This window comes from Heptranchias perlo, chromosome 37 (genome assembly GCF_035084215.1).
Source record: "Heptranchias perlo isolate sHepPer1 chromosome 37, sHepPer1.hap1, whole genome shotgun sequence".
Taxonomy (NCBI): domain Eukaryota; kingdom Metazoa; phylum Chordata; class Chondrichthyes; order Hexanchiformes; family Hexanchidae; genus Heptranchias; species Heptranchias perlo.
In genome coordinates, this window is record NC_090361.1 from 12,262,964 (window position 1) to 12,282,189 (window position 19,226).

Consider the following 19,226-nt stretch of genomic DNA (forward strand, 5'->3'; position numbering starts at 1 on the left):
AGGTTGCTGAGAAACATTACTCGAGAAGGTATGTGGAATACCTTTAAATGTATAATGCTGAGCACGCAGGATAAATATATTCCTAAATAAAGTCAGACTAAATAAACGCGACCCGAAATGGATTAACACAAATGGATTGAAAGTAAAATAGAGGGAGAAATTTGACCGCTAAAAATTCTGAATGGAGAAAGTGGTGGAGGTTTGACAAGAAAGTGCAGAAAGAGGCAGAAAGGGGTGGTCAGAGGAGCAAAGAGGAACCTCGGAAAAAATGGGAAAATGAATCAATCAGGGTTCCTGCTCTTGTTTGCTACTCAGCAACTCCTGCGGGAAACTGTGGGCGTGGGCGTGTGTTTGTGCGTACTTGTGTGCAGGGTGAGGCCGGGACTGGTTGTGGCGATGCCCCCTGTAGTCAAACAGCTCATCACCGCTCACCGTCTAGGACTCACACATGGCCAATTTGGAGGCCAGCAAAAAGCAACGTCCTTCGATGGATCGGCGGGTGGGGGTGGGGGGCAGGGAGGTGGGGTTGGGGTGGTGGGGGGTTAAATTGACCAAAAAAAGGCAAACAAGGAGTCTTTAAATAATGTTGTGTGCTTGCCACTTATTCGCCCTAAATTTCTACACTAGCCTCCTTCTGGTCTGAGAAGCAAGTCCATTCAATCCATCGTTGATAAACATGTACAAAATAATCCATTACCTATGCAGGGTTTTATGTTCTTGGCCGACTCCTTTCCTCTGATGCAGACGCAGTAGTGACCGTTCTCTTTTGGATGGCAGCGACCATTGTCACCACATATACGATCCTCCGCGCAATAGTCTGCAATTGTACAAAAGAGAAAACACGAATCGTATATAATTCCCAAACTTTTTAACATGCCACATGTTGGTGCGTGTAACAGGCTTGGGAGGAACAGGTGACTTTGGCTCCCAAAGCTCTCCACCATTGGGCGTTTCCCTCGCCTGATGTCTGGGGTCTGTTGGAGACTAATTGATAGGGATTGATTGCTCTGATTAGTCAACAATTCCATTATCCTTGTATCGTGCGATAATCAGGATGGTTGACGTTTTTGAATGCGATCAATTGGTTTGAAATGATTCTCATGATGCACACACCTGTACCAAGCTCCTATATCTGCTACTTCGATTGAGTTAATGTTGACTTTACAATAAAAGGTTCAAATAGTGACAGTGGGAATTTTTAACATAGAACGACACAGCACAGAAACAGGCCATTCGGCCAAACATGTTCCACACGAGCCTCCTCCCACCTTACTTCATTGCACCCTATCAACAGATCTTTCTATTCCTTTCTCCCTCATGTGTTTATCGAGCTTCCCCTTAAATGCATCAATGCTATTCGCCTAAGCTATTCCTTGTGATGGCGAGTTCCACATTCTCACCACTCTTTGGGTAAAGAAGGTTCTCCTGAATTCCCTATTGGATTTATAAGTGACTGTTATGTTTATGACCCCTAGTTTTGGACTCCCCTCACAAGTGGGAACATCTTCTCTACTGGTTCGAGTGTGTTGGCCATTCATATGATAATGAGGCAATTTTTTTTTATATTCGTTCATGGGATGTGGGCATCGCTGGCGTGGCCAGCATTTATTGCCCATCCCTAATTGCCCTTGAGAAAGTGGTGGTGAGCTGCCTTCTTGAACGGCTGCAGTCCATGTGGTGAAGGTTCTCCCACAGTGCTGTTAGGAAGGGAGTTCCAGGATTTTGACCCAGCGATGATGAAGGAATGGCGATATATTACCAAGTTGGGATGGTGTGTGACTTGGAGGGGAACGTACAGGTGGTGTTGTTCCCATGTGCCTGCTGCCCTTGTCCTTCTAGGTGGTAGAGGTCGCGGGTTTGGGAGGTGCTGTCGAAGAAGCCTTGTCGAGTTGCTGCAGTGCATCCTGTGGATGGTACACACTGCAGCCACTGTGCGCCGGTGGTGAAGGGAGTGAATGTTTAGGGTGGTGGATGGGGTGCCAATCAAGTGGGCTGTTTTGTCCTGGATGGTGTCGAGCTTCTTGAGTGTTGTTGGAGCTGCACTCATCCAGGCAAGTGGAGAATATTCCATCATACTGCTGACTTGTGCCTTGTAGATGGTGGAAAGGCTTTGGGGAGTCAGGAGGTGAGTCACTCGCCGCAGAATACCCAGCCTCCGACCTGCTCTGGTAACCACAGTATTTATATGGTTGGTCCAGTTAAGTTTCTGGTCAATGGTGACCCCCAGGATGTTGATGGTGGGGGATTCGGTGATGGTAATGCCGTTGAATGTCAAGGGGAGGTGGTTAGATTCTCTCTTGTTGGAGATGTCACTTGTCTGGCACGAATGTTACTTGCCACTTATCAGCCCAAGCCTGGATGTTGTCCAGGTCTTGCTGCATGCGGGCACGGACTGCTTCATTATCTGAGGGATTGCAAATGGAACTGAACACTGTGCAATCATCAGCGAACATCCCCATTTCTGACCTTATGATGGAGGGAAGGTCATTGATGAAAGATGGTTGGGCCTAGGACACTGCCCTGAGGAACTCCTGCAGCAATGTCCTGGGGCTGAGATGATTGGCCTCCAACAACCACTACCATCTTCCTTTGTGCTAGGTATGACTCCAGCCACTGGAGAGTTTTCCCCCTGATTCCAATTGACTTCAATTTTACTAGGGCTCCTTGGTGCCACACTCGGTCAAATGCTGCCTTGATGTCAAGGGCAGTCACTCTCACCTCACCTCTGGAATTCAGCTATTTTCTCCATGTTCGGATCAAGGCTGTAATGAGGTCTGGAGCCGAGTGGTCCTGGCGGAACCCAAACTGAGCATCGGTGAGCAGGTTATTGGTGAGTAAGTGCCGCTTGATAGCACTGTCGACGACACCTTCCATCACTTTGCTGATGATTGAGAGTAGACTGATGGGGCGGTAATTGGCCGGATTGGATTTGTCCTGCTTTTTGTGGACAGGACATACCTGGGCAATTTTCCACATTATCGCGGTAGATGCCAGTGTTGTAGCCGTACTGGAACAGTTTTGCTGGAGGCGCAGCTAGTTCTAGGGCACAAGTCTTCAGCACTATAGCTGGGATGTTGTCGGGGCCCATAGCCTTTGCTGTATCCAGTGCACTCAGCCGTTTCTTGATATCACGTGGAGTGAATCGAATTGGCTGAAGACTGGCTTCTGTGATGGTGGGGATATCGGGAGGAGGCCGAGATGGATCATCCACTCGGCACTTCTGGCTGAAGATGGTTGAAAACGCTTCAGCCTTGTCTTTTTCACTCACGTGCTGGACTCCGCCATCGTTAAGGATGGGGATGTTTACAGAGCCTCCTCCTCCCGTTAGTTGTTTAATTGCCCACCACCATTCACAAATGGATGTGGCCACGCTGCAGAGCTTTGATCTGATCCGTTGGTTGTGGAATCGCTTAGCTCTGTCTATAGCATGTTGCTTCCGCTGTTTAGCATGCATGTAGTCCTGTGTTGTAGCTTCACCAGGTTGGCACCTCGTTTTTAGGTACGCCTGGTGCTGCTCCTGGCATGCTCTTCTACACTCCTCATTGAACCAAGGTTGATCCCCTGGCCTGTTGGTAATGGTAGAGTGAGGAATATGCCGGGCCATGAGGTTACAGATTGTGCTGGAATACAATTCTGCTGCTGCCTCATGGTTGCCCAGTTTTGAGCTGCTAGATCTGTTCTGAATCTATCCCATTGAGCACGGTGATAGTGCCACACAACACGTTGAAAGTGTCCTCAGTGCGAAGACGAGACTTCATCTCCACGAGGACTGTGTGGTGGTCACTCCTACCAATACTGTCATGGACAGATGTATTTACGACAGGTAGATTGGTGAGAATGAGGTCAAGTAAGTTTTTCCCTCGTGTTGGTTTGCTCACCACCTGCCGCAGGCCCAATCTGGCAGCTATGTCCTTCAGGACTTGGCCAGCTCGGTCAGTAGTGGTGCTACCGAGCCACTCTTGGTGATGGACATTGAAGTCCCCCACCCAGAGTACATTCTGTGCCCTTGCTACCCTCAGTGCTTCCTCCAAGTGGTGCTCAACATGGAGGAGGACTGATTCGATCAGCTGAGGGAGGGTGGTAGGTGATAATCAGCAGAAGGTTTCCTTGCCCATGTTTGACCTGATGTCATGAGATGTGGAGTCAATGTTGAGGACGCCCAGGGCCACTCCCTCCTGACTGTATATCACTGTACCGCCACCTCTGGTCAGTGGGACAGGACATACCCAGGGATGGTGATGGAAGAGTCTGGGACATTGGCTGAAAGGTATGATTCTGTGAGTATGGCTATGTCAGGCTGTTGCTTGACTAGTCTGTGGGACAGCTCTCCCAATTTTGGTACCACTCCCAAGACGTTCGCAAGGAGGACTTTGCAGGGTCAACTGGGCTTGGTTTGCCTTTGTCATGTCCGGTGCCTAGTGGTCCGACCGGTTTTATTCTTATTATGACTTTTCTTTAGCGAGATTATACAACTGAGTGGCTTGCTAGGCCATTTCAGAGGGCAATTAAAAACCAACTACATTGCTGTGGGTCTGGAGTCACATATAGGCCCAGACCAGGTAAGGATGGCAGGTTTCCTTCCCTAAAGGACATTAGTGAACCAGATGGGTTTTTATGACACATCTGGTAGTTTCATGGCCACCATTATTGATACTAATATTTCAATTCCTGATTTTATTTAATTAATTGAATTTATGTTCCACAGTTGCTGTAGCAAGATTTGCACTCATGATTCCAGATTATTAGTCCAGGCTCTATGGATTACTAGGCCAATAACATAACCACTATGCTACTATACCCGCTATATTCTACCATATCTGCTCCTCGCTGGGTGTGCATATCTGGAAACAGCGCACTCCCGGCCTTGGCATTACCCACCCATTAGCTTTAATGGATGGAGACCCTCGGTCTGAGAGGGTGCACTTTCCCGTTGTAAGCTCCGGCTGCGAACCAGGAGTGGTTGCGGCTGAATTGTTACCCCATTGACGCCTGCAGGAAGTCCAGCTGAACTTTCTAAAAAAGAATGTGTTTTTCTTGTGCTGTGAATTTTTACGCTGATCAAAGTGAGGGGAGAGATTGTTGCAGTTGGGGGAGATCTCTTACGGAATTTCTCAGGTTGAAACGTCCTGTTTTGCAACAGTAGGAAATTTGAATCCTGCAATGCAGTTACCATATAACGCAACGACTAAGAATGCTTTACAAAAGCGTGAAAAGAAAAGTCTTTGGGTGCAATAAGGAGAACGGAGGACATTGTACAGTTATGAAATATGTTCGCACAACACACAGAAGGAGTTGAGAAACACAAGCTCAGGGCCTTTCAACAAACGGACTGAATTTTCTTTTTATTTGTTCATGGGATGTGGGCATCACTGGCAAGGCCAGCATTTATTGCCCATTCCTAAATGCCCTTGAGAAGGTGGTGGTGAGCCACCTTCTTGAACAACTGAATGGCTTGCTAGGCCATTTCAGAGTCAACCACATTGCTGTGGGTCTGGAGTCACATATTGGCCAGACCAGGTAAGGACAGCATTAGTGAACCAGATGGATTGTTACAACAATCTGGTAGCCTTCATGGCCACCATTATTGATACTAGATTTTTTAAATTCCAGATTGTATTTAATTAATTGAAATTAAATTTCCCCAACTGCTGTGGTAGCATTTGAACTCATAACTCTGGAATATTAGTCCAGGCCTCTGGATTACTAGTCCAATAACATAAACACTATGCTAAATTTGATTGAGATTACATTGGGCATCTTTCACCTTTCACCACCTTGGCGCCAGGCTGGCAGAGCGGGTTGCCTGCCCATTGTAGAAGCTGGACTATTTTCATCCCGTTCAAGTCAATAATACCAGGGGTTAAATTATGAGGATAGCTTGCATAAACTTGCCTTGTATTCCCTTGAGTGTAGGAGATTGAGGGGCGATCTGATCAAAGAGTTTAAAATGTTGAAAGGATTTGATAGAGTAGATACAAGAGAGAGTCTAACCACCTCCCCTTGACATTCAACAGCATTACCATCGCCAAATCCCCCACCATCAACATCCTGGGGGTCATCATTGACCAGAAACCTAACTGGACCAGCCATATAAATACTGTGGTTACAAGAGCAGGTCAGAGGCTGGGTATTCCATGGCGAGTGACTCACCTCCTGACTCCCCAAAGCCTTTCCACCATCTACAAGGCACAAGTCAGGAGTGTGATGGAATACTCTCCACTTTCCTGGATGAGTGCAGCTCCAACAACACTCAAGAAGCTCAACACCATCCAGGACAAAGCAACCCGCTTGATTGGCACCCCATCCACCACCCTAAACATTCACTCCCTTCACCACCGGTGCACAGTGGCTGCAGTGTGTACCATCCACAGGATGCACTGCAGCAACTCGCCAAGGCTTCTTCGACAGCACCTCCCAAACCCGCGACTTCTACCACCTAGAAGGACAAGAGCAGCAGGTACATGGGAACAACACCACCTGCACGTTCCCCTTCAAGTCACACACCATCCCGACTTGGAAATATATCGCCGTTCCTTCATCGTCGCTGGGTCAAAATCCTGGAACTCCCTTCCTAACAGCACTGTGGGAGAACCTTCACCACACGGACTGCAGCGGTTCAAGAAGAAGGCACACCACCACCTTCTCAAGGGCAATTAGGGATGGGCAATAAATGCCGGCCTCACCAGTGACGCCCACATCCCATGAAGGAATAAAAAACAATACGGAGAGTCTATTTCCTCTGGTCGGGGGGGGGGGGGGGGGGGGCGGGGGGAGGAGTCCAGAACACAGTGGGCATAACCTTAAACTTAGAGCTAGGCCATTCAGGACTGAAATCAGGAAGCACTTCTTCACACAAAGGGTAGTGGAAATATGGAATTCTCTCCCCCAAAAGGCTGTGGATGCTGGGGATCAATTGGAGCTTTCAAGACTGAGAGAGATAGATTTTTGTTAGGTAAGGGTATCAAGGGATGTGGAGCTAAGGCAGGAAAAAGGGACGGAGGTACAGATCAACCCGGACCTGACTGAATGACAGAGCAGGCTTGAGGAGCCAAGTGGCCTACACCTGGTCCGAAGAGTCCTGCAAAAATCAGGCAGGCTTTACAACGTGCGGGCACTCCGCTCTGCCAGGTTACTGCCAAGGCGATGAAGGTGAAAGTTGCCCCCTGTGTTTCAGCAATGAGAGGATTCTCTGAAGCGCCTTGGGGCGTTTTATTACGTTAAAGGTACTATACAAATGCAAGTTGTTTGTTTGTTTGTTTTTGGTTGTTGTTGTTGTTGTTGTTGTTGTTGTATACCTGACATAACAAACACCTCAAAAACTGAACAGTTCTGGGAATAAAACTACTTCCTAGCAAACTTACTCACTTCATATTGCGATCCGTTCACTAACTTTCATGTCTCCTCTCAGGCAGCTTGATCTTTCCTCCCATTACATTCCTGAAGCAAAAAATCCCTTCATTGCGGCCTTTAGCCCCCATATATTTCAAGCCTCCTTATCGCTCCAGGGCAGCCTCTCCTGCATGCTGAGCCACTCTAAACAAATAAGGGTTTTCCATAACCCAATGGGGAGGAAACACTATTGCTATTCACACCTGTTTAATTTCTATTGGAAGTGAAGGGAGGAAATATTACCAGTACATTGGACAGCAACTCCAACCAGCCCCCGGGGGATGTATATGTACAGGTTTGGTTGGTGCAGGGTAGACAAAGTCACTACTCCGAGTTTCTGTCCTTCAGGTGTAGCTGGGGACTGTTTGGAATTGCTGTCCAGTGTAGGTCAGCGAGCACAAGGGGTGATGGGTGAACATGACTTGGTGCGAGTTAGGATATGGGCAGCAGAGTTTTGGATGAGCTCAAGTTTAGAGAGGGTGAAGATGGGAGGCCGTCCAGGAGAGCATTGGAATAATCGAGTCTGGAGGTAACAAAGGCATGGATGAGGCTTTCAGCAGCAGATGAGCTGAGGCAGGGGTGGAGACGGGCGATGTTACGGAGGTGGAAGTAAGCGGTCTTGGTGATGGTGAGGATATGGGGTCGGAAGTTCATCTCAGGGTCAAATAGGACACCGAGGTTGCAAACGGTCTGGTTCAGCCTCAGACATTGGCCAGGGGGAGGGATGGATTCGGTGGCTAGGGAACGGAGTGGGGACTGAAGACAATGGCTTCCGCCTTCCCAATATTTAGTTGGAGAAAATTCTGCTCATCCAGTACTGGATGTCGGACAAACAGTGTGATAAATCAAAGGCAGTGGATGTGGAGAGGTGGTGGTGAGGTAGAGCTGGGTGTCGTCAGCGTACACGTGGAATCTGACGTTGGGTTTTCGCCGAGGGGCAGCATGTAGATGAGAAATAGGAAGGGGGTCAAGGATAGATCCATGGGAGACTCCAGAGGGAACGGTGCGGGAGCGGGAAGTGATTCTCTGACTGCCACTGGATAGATAGGAATAGAACCAGGCGAGCGCAGTGCCACCCAGCTGGATGACGGAGGAGAGGCGTTGGAGGACGATGGTGTGGTCAACTGTGTCAAAGGCTGCAGACAGGTCAAGAAGGATGAGGAGGGATAGTTTACTGCAGTCACAGTCACCTAGGATGTCATTTGTGCCTATGATCAGGGCCGTTTCAGTGCTGTGACGGGGCGGAAACCAGATTGGAGGCGTTCAAACATGGAGTTGCGGGAAAGATGGGCACGGATTTGGGCGGCAACAGTTCAAGGACTTTGGAGAGGAAAGGGAGATTGGAGATAGGGCTGTCGTTTGCAAGGACAGAGGGGTCACGGGTAGGTGTTTTGAAGTGGGGGGTGATAACGGCAAATTTGAAGGGGAGGGGGACAGTATCTGAGGACAGGGAACCATTAACAATATCAGCTAGCATGGGGGCCAGGAAGGAAAGTTTGGTGGTCAGCAGTTTGGTGGGAAAAGGGTCGAGGGAGCAGGAGGTGTGACCCATAGTCAAGATGAGCTCGGAGAGGGCATGAGGGGAGATAGGAGAGAATCTAGAGAAAGATGTGAGCTCAGGGCCTGTGCAGGGGGGAACCTTAGGGAAAGTTTGGCTGCGTGGGCTAGGGGAAGGGATGGAAGCGGCAGAGGCAGCTGAACGGATGGTCTCAATCTTAGAGGTTGATGAGCTCCTCGCACCTGATGTTGGAGATGAGGGTGGAGGAGGCAGGGGAGAGGGGTTTAAGAAGACGGTTTGTAGTGGAGAAGAGAAGCCGGAGGTTGTCTTTGCATTCCAGGGTGATCCTGGAATAGTGAGCAGTTTTGGCAGAGGAGAACAGGACCTGATAGTGCTTTATGTGGTCCAGCCAGATCTGGTCTATGGTTGGGACATACAGTGCACACCAGGTACAAATCCTTTACATGTGTGGCTAGAAAGAGTATCTTATCATGTCAAAATATATCTTAGCACTACACATAATGAATTACTTTAGGAACACAGTGACTGTTGTTAGCTAGACAAATGTGGCAGCCATTTTGCATCCATAATATCTGAAAAACAGCTATGGGATTAATGGCCAGCAAATGTGGCACTGGTGTTGTTAGATGAGGAACCAACAGCGGTCAAGACACTGAGAGAACTCCCTGGTCTCCTTAAAACAGTTGGGAGGAGGGAAGGATGTTCTGCAAGGATTGTCCTGCTCGTCTGCTGTACTTCAATGGAAGAGCCGTGGAAGCAGCTTTTTCCTCTAGAAAAGAGAAGGCTGAGGGGTGACCTGATAGAGGTCTTTAACATTATGAAGGGTTTTGATAGGGTAGACGTAGAGAGGATGCTTCCATTTGTGGAGAAAGCCTAAAACTCGGGGCCATAAATATAAGACAGTCACTAATAAATCCAATAGGAAATTCAGGAGGAATTTCTTCACCCAGAGAGTGGTGAGAATGTGGAACTCGCTCCCACAAGGAGTAGTTGAGATGAATAGCATAGATGCATTTAAGGGAAAGCTAGATAAGTACATGAGGGAGAAAGGAATAGAAGGATATGTTGATAGGGTTAGATGAAGTAGGGAGGGAGGAGGCTCGTATGGAGCGTAAACACCGGCATAGACCAGTTGGGCCGAATGGCCTGTTGCTGTGCTGTAAATTCTATGAAATCCTATGTAATTCTATTGAAACCCTGGAACAATGGTGTAAAGGGAGTTTTTGGCGTTTTTCTGGGGCCTTGATCTTGCCTCCCACTCAATTCCCGGAGCAAAAATCCCTTCAGCACGGCCTTCAGTCCCAACATTTTTCAGGCCTCCGTGTTGCCCAAGTGCCGCCTCTCCTGCATAAAGCTCCATTTTAAAAAGAAAAAAGAAAGAGTTGCATTTACACAGCGCCTTTCACATCCTCAGATTGTCCCAAAGCGCTGTCCTACTTTTTTGAAGTGTATCCACTGTTGTAATGCAGGAAACGCGGCAGCCCATTTGTACACAGCAAGGTCCCACCAACAGCAATGTGATAATGACCAGATAATCTGTTTCAGTGATGTTGGTTGAGGGATAAATATTGGCCCAGGACACCAGGGACAACTCCCCCGCTCTTCTTCGAAATAGTGCTAGGGGATCTTTTACATCCACCAGAGAGGGCAGACGTGGCCTCAGTTTAACATCTCATCCAATAGACGGCATCTCCGACAGTGCAGCACTCCCCCAATATTTCACTGGGAGGGTCAGCCTGGATTTTGTGCTCAAGTCTCTGGAGTGGGACTTTGATCCCAGAACCTTCTGACTCAAAGGTAAGAGTGCTACCCACTGAGACACAGTGGACACTTGAAATAAATACTTTTGCCATAAGTCGTTAGTTCTGAGGTTTCTGCGACTCTGCGGCCAAAGTTACGATGGGCGAACGTGAGAACCCCCGTGGACAATCACCCCCGCCCCCTCCCCCCCCACCTCCCCCGCCGTCGGGATCTTTATTGTCCACCTGAACAGGGGGATGGGACCATCCCTTGTTAAGGAGGGAATCTTTTGACAATGCAGCAATCCCTCATTGGCAGATTTGAGGCAGAAAGGTGGGAGATTATGATTATGACCATCCACTGTGCAGCCTTTGGCAAGCCCCGCGCCTCATTTGCATGAGGCATCGTAGTGATAAACATTAATATACAGCTGCTATAGCCCCTCCTCCCCAAAAGGAGATTTACAAAGCTGAGTTTCATGAAGACTAATTGATCCCCGATGGCATTGCTCATAGCAAGTCAAGACCATGTGTAATCTTCAGGTGAAAGGTCTCCAGAGGGTGGGGCATAATTGGGCCAAGGTGCATAAGTGCAAATCAGTCCCCATTTTAAAGTCATACATTCTGCCCTTATTTTTAAAGAATACTTAGATTTTATATCATCAGTATTTAGAACAAGTTGGGAAGCAGAGACAGAATTGGATAGATAATAGCAGCTTCTCTGCAGTACAGGTAAGCTTCTGGGAGATGCAAACCTGAAGTGCTACACTGCCACCAATGGTGGGATGGTGTAATTACACTGTGACAAGTTTACATAGGCAGTTTTCATTATAAATATGGACTTAGGAATTTGTAATGAGATAAGTAGACAGAAAAATATCACAAAATCGTGACAACAAATCATTGGTTAGGCTTCAGCTAGAGTATTGTGTCCAATTCTGGGCACCACACTTTAGGAAGGATGTCAAGGCCTTGGAGAAGGTACAGAGGAGATCTACCAGAATGGTACCAGGGCTGAGGGACTTCAATTATGTGGAGAGACTGGAGAAGATGGGGTTGTTTTCCTTAGAGCAGAGAAGATTAAGGGGAGAATTAATAGGGATGTTCAAAATTACGAAGGGTTTTGAAAGAGTAGATGGGGAGAAACAGTTTCCACTGGCAGGATGGTCAGTAACCAGAGGTCACAGAGTTAAGATAATTGGCAAAAGAACCAGGACGGAGATGAGGAGAAATGTTTTTACGTAGCGAGCTGTTAAGATCCGAAATGTACTGCCGGAAAGGGTGGTGGAAGCAGATTCAATAGCAACTTTCAAAAGGGAATTGGAAAAATACTTGGAAAGGAAAAGTTTGCAGGGGTATGGGGAAAGAGCACGGGAGTGGGACTAATTGGATAGCTCTTTCAAAGAGCCAGCACAGGCACGATGGACTGAATGGCCTCCTTCTGTGCTGTATGGTTGTGTGATTCTATAACAAGAAGTAAGATTCTGTAGTCAGGAACTGCACACAGATGTAATACTTTTAATATATTATGGGTATAAACCGGACATTAATTTCTAATGTTTTAAATGGAAGTCGCTCTGTATCTTATGAGACGCGGTGGTGTTAGTTTCTAAGATTACGAAGGTTTTCAATGAGTTTACATCATGACTAATGCAAACCTGTAACACCTCAGACCCTTTCCAGTTATGGACTTTAACAACCTTAGACCTTGCAGTCAGACGCATCCTCAACAAGACATATTCAAAAGTAGAATTTTCTACAAGTTCTATAATATGGAAACATTATTATATTATAACAATAACATCACATTTTTAATTAATAATTTATTGTTGGTTACTTACCAATCACATGTTTTGAGAACCCAGGCTGGTTCCAAATTATGCAAATGTAGAAAACTGGTAGTCAATAATGGGGCAAGGGAGAGAAAGAATTCAACATTAGACATCTTCAGTTTAATAATTACTTTATGCACTTAAAAACTGTTATCATCTTCCATGTACTCAGTAGCAACAGAATCAGATGACTGGGGGTGATTTACAAGACTGAGGGCCACAGGTGACTGGGAGTGAGTTACAATGCTGAGGGGCTCAGATGACTGGGAGTGAGTTATGAGGCTGAGAGACACAGGTGATTGGGAGTGAGTAACGAGGCTGAGGGGCTCAGATGATTGGGAGTGAGCTACGAGGCTGAGGGGCTCAGATGATTGGGAGTGAGTAACGAGGCTGAGGGGCTCAGATGATTGGGAGTGAGTTATGAGGCTGAGGGGCTCAGGTGATTGGGAGTGAGTTATGAGGCTGAGGGGCTCAGGTGATTGGGAGTGAGTAACGAGGCTGAGGGGCTCAGGTGATTGGGAGTGAGTTATGAGGCTGAGGGGCTCAGGTGATTGGGAGTAAGTAACGAGGCTGAGGGGCACAGGTGATTGGGAGTGAGTAACGAGGCTGAGGGGCACAGATGATTGGGAGTGAGTAACGAGGCTGAGGGGCACAGATGATTGGGAGTGAGTAACGAGGCTGAGGGGCTCAGATGATTGGGAGTAAGTAACGAGGCTGAGGGGCACAGGTGATTGGGAGTGAGTAACGAGGCTGAGGGGCTCAGGTGATTGGGAGTGAGTAACGAGGCTGAGGGGCTCAGGTGATTGGGAGTGAGTTATGAGGCTGAGGGGCACAGATGATGGGAGTGAGTAACGAGGCTGAGGGGCTCAGATGATTGGGAGTGAGTAACGAGGCTGAGGGGCTCAGATGATTGGGAGTGAGTTATGAGGCTGAGGGGCACAGATGATTGGGAGTGAGTAACGAGGCTGAGGGGCTCAGATGATGTCACAGAAGTGATCGTATTAAACAGTAATAGATCAAAGTACTTATTTCTTTTATTTTTTTCGAGTTTCTCTCTTCTTTCCCTGAAGTGGCTTACTCTTGCTGACCCACAGGTGACAAACTACCCTAACGGGCCCACGGGCTCATGCACGAGCCTCGAAAGCAGAGTGCCAGCAGGTACTTGGGCCATCGCAGTTGGTCCCTAATCCGATCCTCACCAAAACTCCACCCTCACGCACTCAGTTTGCAGAATGGGTCATTGGATAGAGAGCAGAAGCAGGAAAGCTGGATGATTTTCCTCTCCCTCGTCCAGTGAGATGAGATAAGTTGTGGCAACCTCCCTCCGACTGCTTCCCCAGATGAGATCAGCCAATGCAGCATAGGCTAAGGATCAAATTTGTGTTCCTCTGGTCTGCAAGGCTTTAGGCTGCATGGTGGTACCTTAACTCACTCGGCCATAAGGAGAAACGTCCAGGTATTTTGTAGCAAGTCACCACCGAATATATTAGTTGCTCCACAGAGTGTTGCACCAACCCTCATCGTGTTTCTTTGCCCAAATGCTAACCACTATGGAGATTAATCTCCAGCTAATGGCAACTTCTCCAACTGAACTGTGCTAAGGGAAAAGTACAGTTTACTTTTGGCAGGTTTTGCACCATTCCCCGATTCCGTCCTATATTTATTGGACTTGACATTGTTTTGCACAGTGTCTAAAGCCACCAATTTAGCCAGTTATTAGGGCACGCATTTGGTCAAGTTTAGTCAGGAGGAGATTTCCCAACAATGAAGACAATCTTCTGCCAGGTTTGGAATGAATACTCAACCACACTAGGTTTGAAACTCGCATGGAGACTCCATTTTGGAAAACGTGTTTAGAACACAAATACTTACCCGTTCTCAGACAGCATCCCCACTGACCCCCTGCCCCTGTTCTCATCATATCCCTCAAACCCTATTCTCTACATCTTAATTTCTCCTGAACCCATTTATACCATCCGTTCAATGACCTTCCTTGTTAGCTTATACCACAACTCAATTAAACTGTGAAAAATTTCTTCTGAGTTCCATTCTCACTCCCAACTTCCTCATTTTTAACTGGTATTTGAACCCATCATCAGAATCAACAATTTTCCTGCATAAATTTTGATAATTTCCTTCAGAATCTTAACAAGTTCATTTCGGTCATCTTAAAGTATCAATTTTTCCAAAACAAAAGTCCAATTTTATTGTGCCTTCCTCATAGCATCTTTGCTGCTCACCTCTCTACCTTTCCAAGGGTATTGATACAACACTCTGTTCCTCGTGAGTCAGGTCCATTTGATGCTTCAATATAATATAACACCAAGACCAGATGGTGTTGTCTCTGTGTGACATGCTGGGTGAGGTGCACGTAGTAATGTTTTTAGCAGGAAAAGACTCTTGGTCCATCTAGCCTGCCCTTCCAAACCTCCCATCAGGTTCCTTACTGTGATAACAGGAATTCACCCATTCCTTGTTTTAAAGCCGGCCGTTGTTTTCTGTTCCATCACCCACTCTGGTGATCTGTCCACTCAATAGAATAAAATGTGACCCAAGTATTTTACTTTCCACTGACACCTTTAATGTTAAATGGCGTCCCCTGTTCCTCGAATCATGTGCCTCACAGAAGAACTTACTTAGATCTAAATTCTCCTTTCCCATGAAAATCTTAGCCATCAACTATCCCTCATCCTTCTCTTCCCCAGAGAGTAAAGTCCCAGGGTAAACAATCTTTTCCTAAACTCAACCCCCCAAAATTTAGCAGAGAGCCTTTTCAACCTCCTCTGCATTCTCTCCAATAATTCTATATCTTTTCTGTAATACGGAGACCAAAACTGAACACTACTCTAGTCTTATCTCCAACCTCTCTTTCCTCTCCCCGTTCCTGGGACGTGTTGTCGCCAATTAAATCCGTGCCCACCTTACCCGCAACTCCATGTTTGAACTTCTCCAATCTGGTTTCCGCCCCTGCCACAGTACTGAAATGGCCCTAATCAAAATCACAAATGATATCCTCTGTGACTGTGAGTGTGGGACACTATTCCTCCCCATCCTTCTCGATCTGTCTACAGCCTTTGAGACGGTTGAGCACATGATCTTCCTCCAATGCCCCTCCCCTGTTGTCCAGCTGAGTGGGACTGCCCTCCACTCTTACCTATCCAGTCGTATCCAGGGCATCTCCTGCAATGCATTCTCTTCCTGCCCCCGCATCGTTACCTCTGGAGTCCCCCAATGATCTATCCTTGGCCCCCTCCTTTTTCTCATCTATATGCTGCCCCTTGGCGACATCAACCGAAAACAGGTCAGATTCCTCATGTGCGCTATCTTTGTAACATCCTCCAACCCTACAAGCCTCCGAGAACTCTGCATTCCTCCATTTCTGGCCTCTTTTGCGCCCCCCCACTTCCTTCACTCCAGCATCGGTGGCCATGCCTTCAGCCATCTAGACTCTAAGCTCTGAAATCCCTCCCTAAACCTCTCCACCTCGCCACCTCTCTCTCTCCTCCTTTAAGATGCTCCTTAAAGCCTCCATCTTTGACCAAGCTTTTGGTCACCTTTTGACACTCCAGCTCCACATCGCCACCACCACCACCACTCTCGACCTCTCCACTGCCTCTGTGTGGTCAGGCTACTTATCTGACATCCAGTCCTGGATGAGCCACAATTTCCTCCAATTAAACATTGGGAAGACTGAAGCCCTAGCCTTCGGCCCTCGCCGCAAACTCCATTCCCTGGACACTGATTCCACTCCCCGCCCTGGCCACTGTCTGAGGTTCAGTCAGACTGTTCGCAACCTTTGGCGCCCTATTTGCCCCTGAACTGAGCTTCCAACCCGATATCCGTTCCATCTCAAAGACCGTCTACTTCCACCATAATATCGCCTGTCTCCACCCTGCCTCAGCTCATCTGTTTCTGAAACCCTCATCCATGCTTTTCTTACCTCCAGGCTTGACTATTCCAATGCTCTCCTGGCCGGCCTCCCCTCTTCCACCCTCCATTAACTTAAGCTCATTAACAAAACTCTGCTGCTGATATCCTAGCTTGCACCAAATTCCATTTATCCATCACCCCTATGTTCACTGACTTACATTGGCTTCCAGTCAAGCAACGTCTCAATTTTAAGATTGTCATCCTCATGGTCAAATCCCTAGATGGTCTCGACCCTCCCTATCTTTGTAACATCCTCCAGCCCTACAAGCCTCCGAGAACTCTGCATTCCTCCAATTCTGGCCTCTTTTGCGTCTCCCACTTCCTTCACTCCAGCATTGGCGGCCGTGCCTTCAGGCTCTAAGCTCTAAAGTCCCTCCCTAATCCTCTCCGCCTCTCTCTCTCTCCTCCTTTAAGATGCTCCTTAAAACCTACATCTTTGACCAAGCTTTTGGTCACCATTTGGTCTTCTTTGGCTCAGTGTCAATTTTTGTCTGATAATCACTCCTGTGAAGCTCCTTGGGGAGCTCCTCAGTAAGATAAAGGCGCTATATAAATGCAACTTGTGGCTGTTGTTGTGGGACATCCTCTGATTCCTTTAACCCTTTTTAGTGATCTACCATAGCAACCCATCTTTTTATTAAGTGATTGCCTCTAACATATTCCTACCGTTAACATCTTCCTCTTTTCTTTCAACGCAAAGAGACGTTGTGCCACTCCCCAGTTCCTTCTTTCCAGCAACGTACAAATTTGTGCACAAAAACATGACTATCAGTTCATCATTTCATCAGATCCACCTGTTCCTCCTCTGACTACAACTAACCGTTAATAACCATTCCGTCTCAGTTCTAATGCACTGTTGACGAGTGAGACTTACTCAGTAAGGGTGCGAGTTGTACTGTTTTCATGTTGATGGTACCAGGGTCCGTCAGGAAGCAATAAGGGCCACACCACAGCCTCGACTCTGCAGCACCAACAGATCACTTCTAGCCAAGCCCTCCTATGATCAGATATAACAGCACAGGAAGGAACCACAGCAAACTGTGTCACCAGCCCATTCACCGCAGAAAGTTCTTCACTGTTTGGCTATCTCCACTCATGATGTGGAGATGCCGGTGATGGACTGGGGTTGACAAATGCAAGGAATCTTACAACACCAGGTTATAGTCCAACTGTTTTATTTGAAAATCACAAGCTTTCGGAGAAAGCCTCCGAAAGCTTGTGATTTTCAAATAAAACAGTTGGACTATAACCTGGTGTTGTAAGATTCCTTGCATTTATCTCCACTCAGAACTCAGAGATTACTACCGCCTAGTTCCTATTCAGTAAAATATTCTATTTTCCACAAAATTATACGAGCAACTCAGATCAGGAATTCACAGCGAGATATTTTCAGATTGCTCGTTGCACTCTTTCAACTGAAGAAAACTGTCAAAATGTCAACAGGTTAGTGCTAGTGCTGGAATCTAACACTTTTTAAGACAATGAAAAGCCATTAATTCCTTTCTTATTTGAGCCCCACCCACCCACCTTCTCACCACATAGTTCAGACCCACCCACCCACCTTTTAGAACCATAGAAATAGAACCATAGAAAGGATACAGCACAGAAGGGGGCCATTCGGCCCATCGTGTCCGTGCCGGCTCGAAGAACAACCAGGTGCCCATTCTAATCCCACCTTCCAGCACCTGGTCAGTAGCCCTGCAGCTTACAGCACTTTAGGTGCAGGTCCAGGTACTTCTTAAAAGTACTCTACCACCAATTCAGGCAGTGAATTCCATACACCCACCACCCTCTGGGTAAAAAAGTTTTTCCTCATGTCCCCTCTAATCCTTCCACCAATCAGCTTAAATCTATGTCCTCTAGTTCTTGAACTCTCCGCTAGGGGAAACAGGTACTCCCTGTCTACTCTATCTAGGCCCCTCATAATTTTATACACCTCAATCAAGTCTCCCCTCAGCCTCCTCTGCTCCAAGGAAAACAACCCCAGCCTATCCAATCTCTCCTCGTAGCTGCAATTTTCAAGCCCTGGCAACATTCTTGTAAATCTTCTCTGCACTCTCTCCAGAGCAATTTCGTCCTTCCTGTAATGTGGTGACCAGAACTGCGCACAATACTCCAGCTGTGGCCTTACCAGCGTTTTATACAGTTCCATCATTACATCCCTGCTTTTGTATTCTATACCTCGGCTAATAACTGAGAGCATTCCATATGCCTTCTTCACAACTTTATCTATCTGTACTGCCACTTTCAGGGATCTGTGCACATGCACTCCAAGGTCTCTCACTTCCTCTACCCCTCTCAATATATTCCCGTTTACTGTGTATTCCCTTTTACTGCTTGCCCTCCCTCAGTGCATTACCTCACACTTCTCTAGGTTGAACTCCATTTGCCGCTTTTCCGTCCACTCCACCAACCCATTGATATCTTCTTGGAGTCTACAGCTATCCTCTTCACTATCAACTACACGGCCAATTTTTATTCTGCAAATTTGCCAATCATGCCCCCTATATTCAAGTCCAAATAGTACAGACCCACCCACCCACCTTTTAGAACCATAGAAATAGAACCATAGAAAAGATACAGCACAGAAGGGGGCCATTCGGCCCATCGTGACCATGCTGGCTCGAAGAACAACCAGGTGCCCATTGTAACCCCACCTTCCAGCACCTGGTCAGTAGCCCTGTAGCTTGCAGCACTTTAGGTGCAGGTCCAGGTACTTCTTAAAAGTACTCTACCACCAATTCAGGCAGTGAATTCCATACACCCACCAACAGCAAGGGACCCAACACTGAGCCCTGTGGCACACCACTGGAAACA

The 19,226-nt window shown here is 47.3% G+C and overlaps 1 protein-coding gene across 1 annotated transcript in view; it reads right to left on the reverse strand.

Annotated features, from left to right (window-relative positions):
• LOC137304521 (adhesion G protein-coupled receptor E5-like) overlaps positions 1-17,353 on the reverse strand; it is a 58,803-nt gene extending 41,450 nt beyond the window's left edge. Inside the window, exons 1-3 of the mRNA XM_067973158.1 lie at positions 17,284-17,353; positions 12,489-12,542; positions 698-817 (exon numbers count right to left, since the gene is read on the reverse strand). Coding sequence (XP_067829259.1) covers positions 698-817; positions 12,489-12,542; positions 17,284-17,314 — 205 coding nt within the window. The 5' untranslated portion in view covers positions 17,315-17,353. The remainder of the gene's footprint in view (positions 1-697; positions 818-12,488; positions 12,543-17,283) is intronic.
• Positions 17,354-19,226: the final 1,873 nt, after the last annotated feature.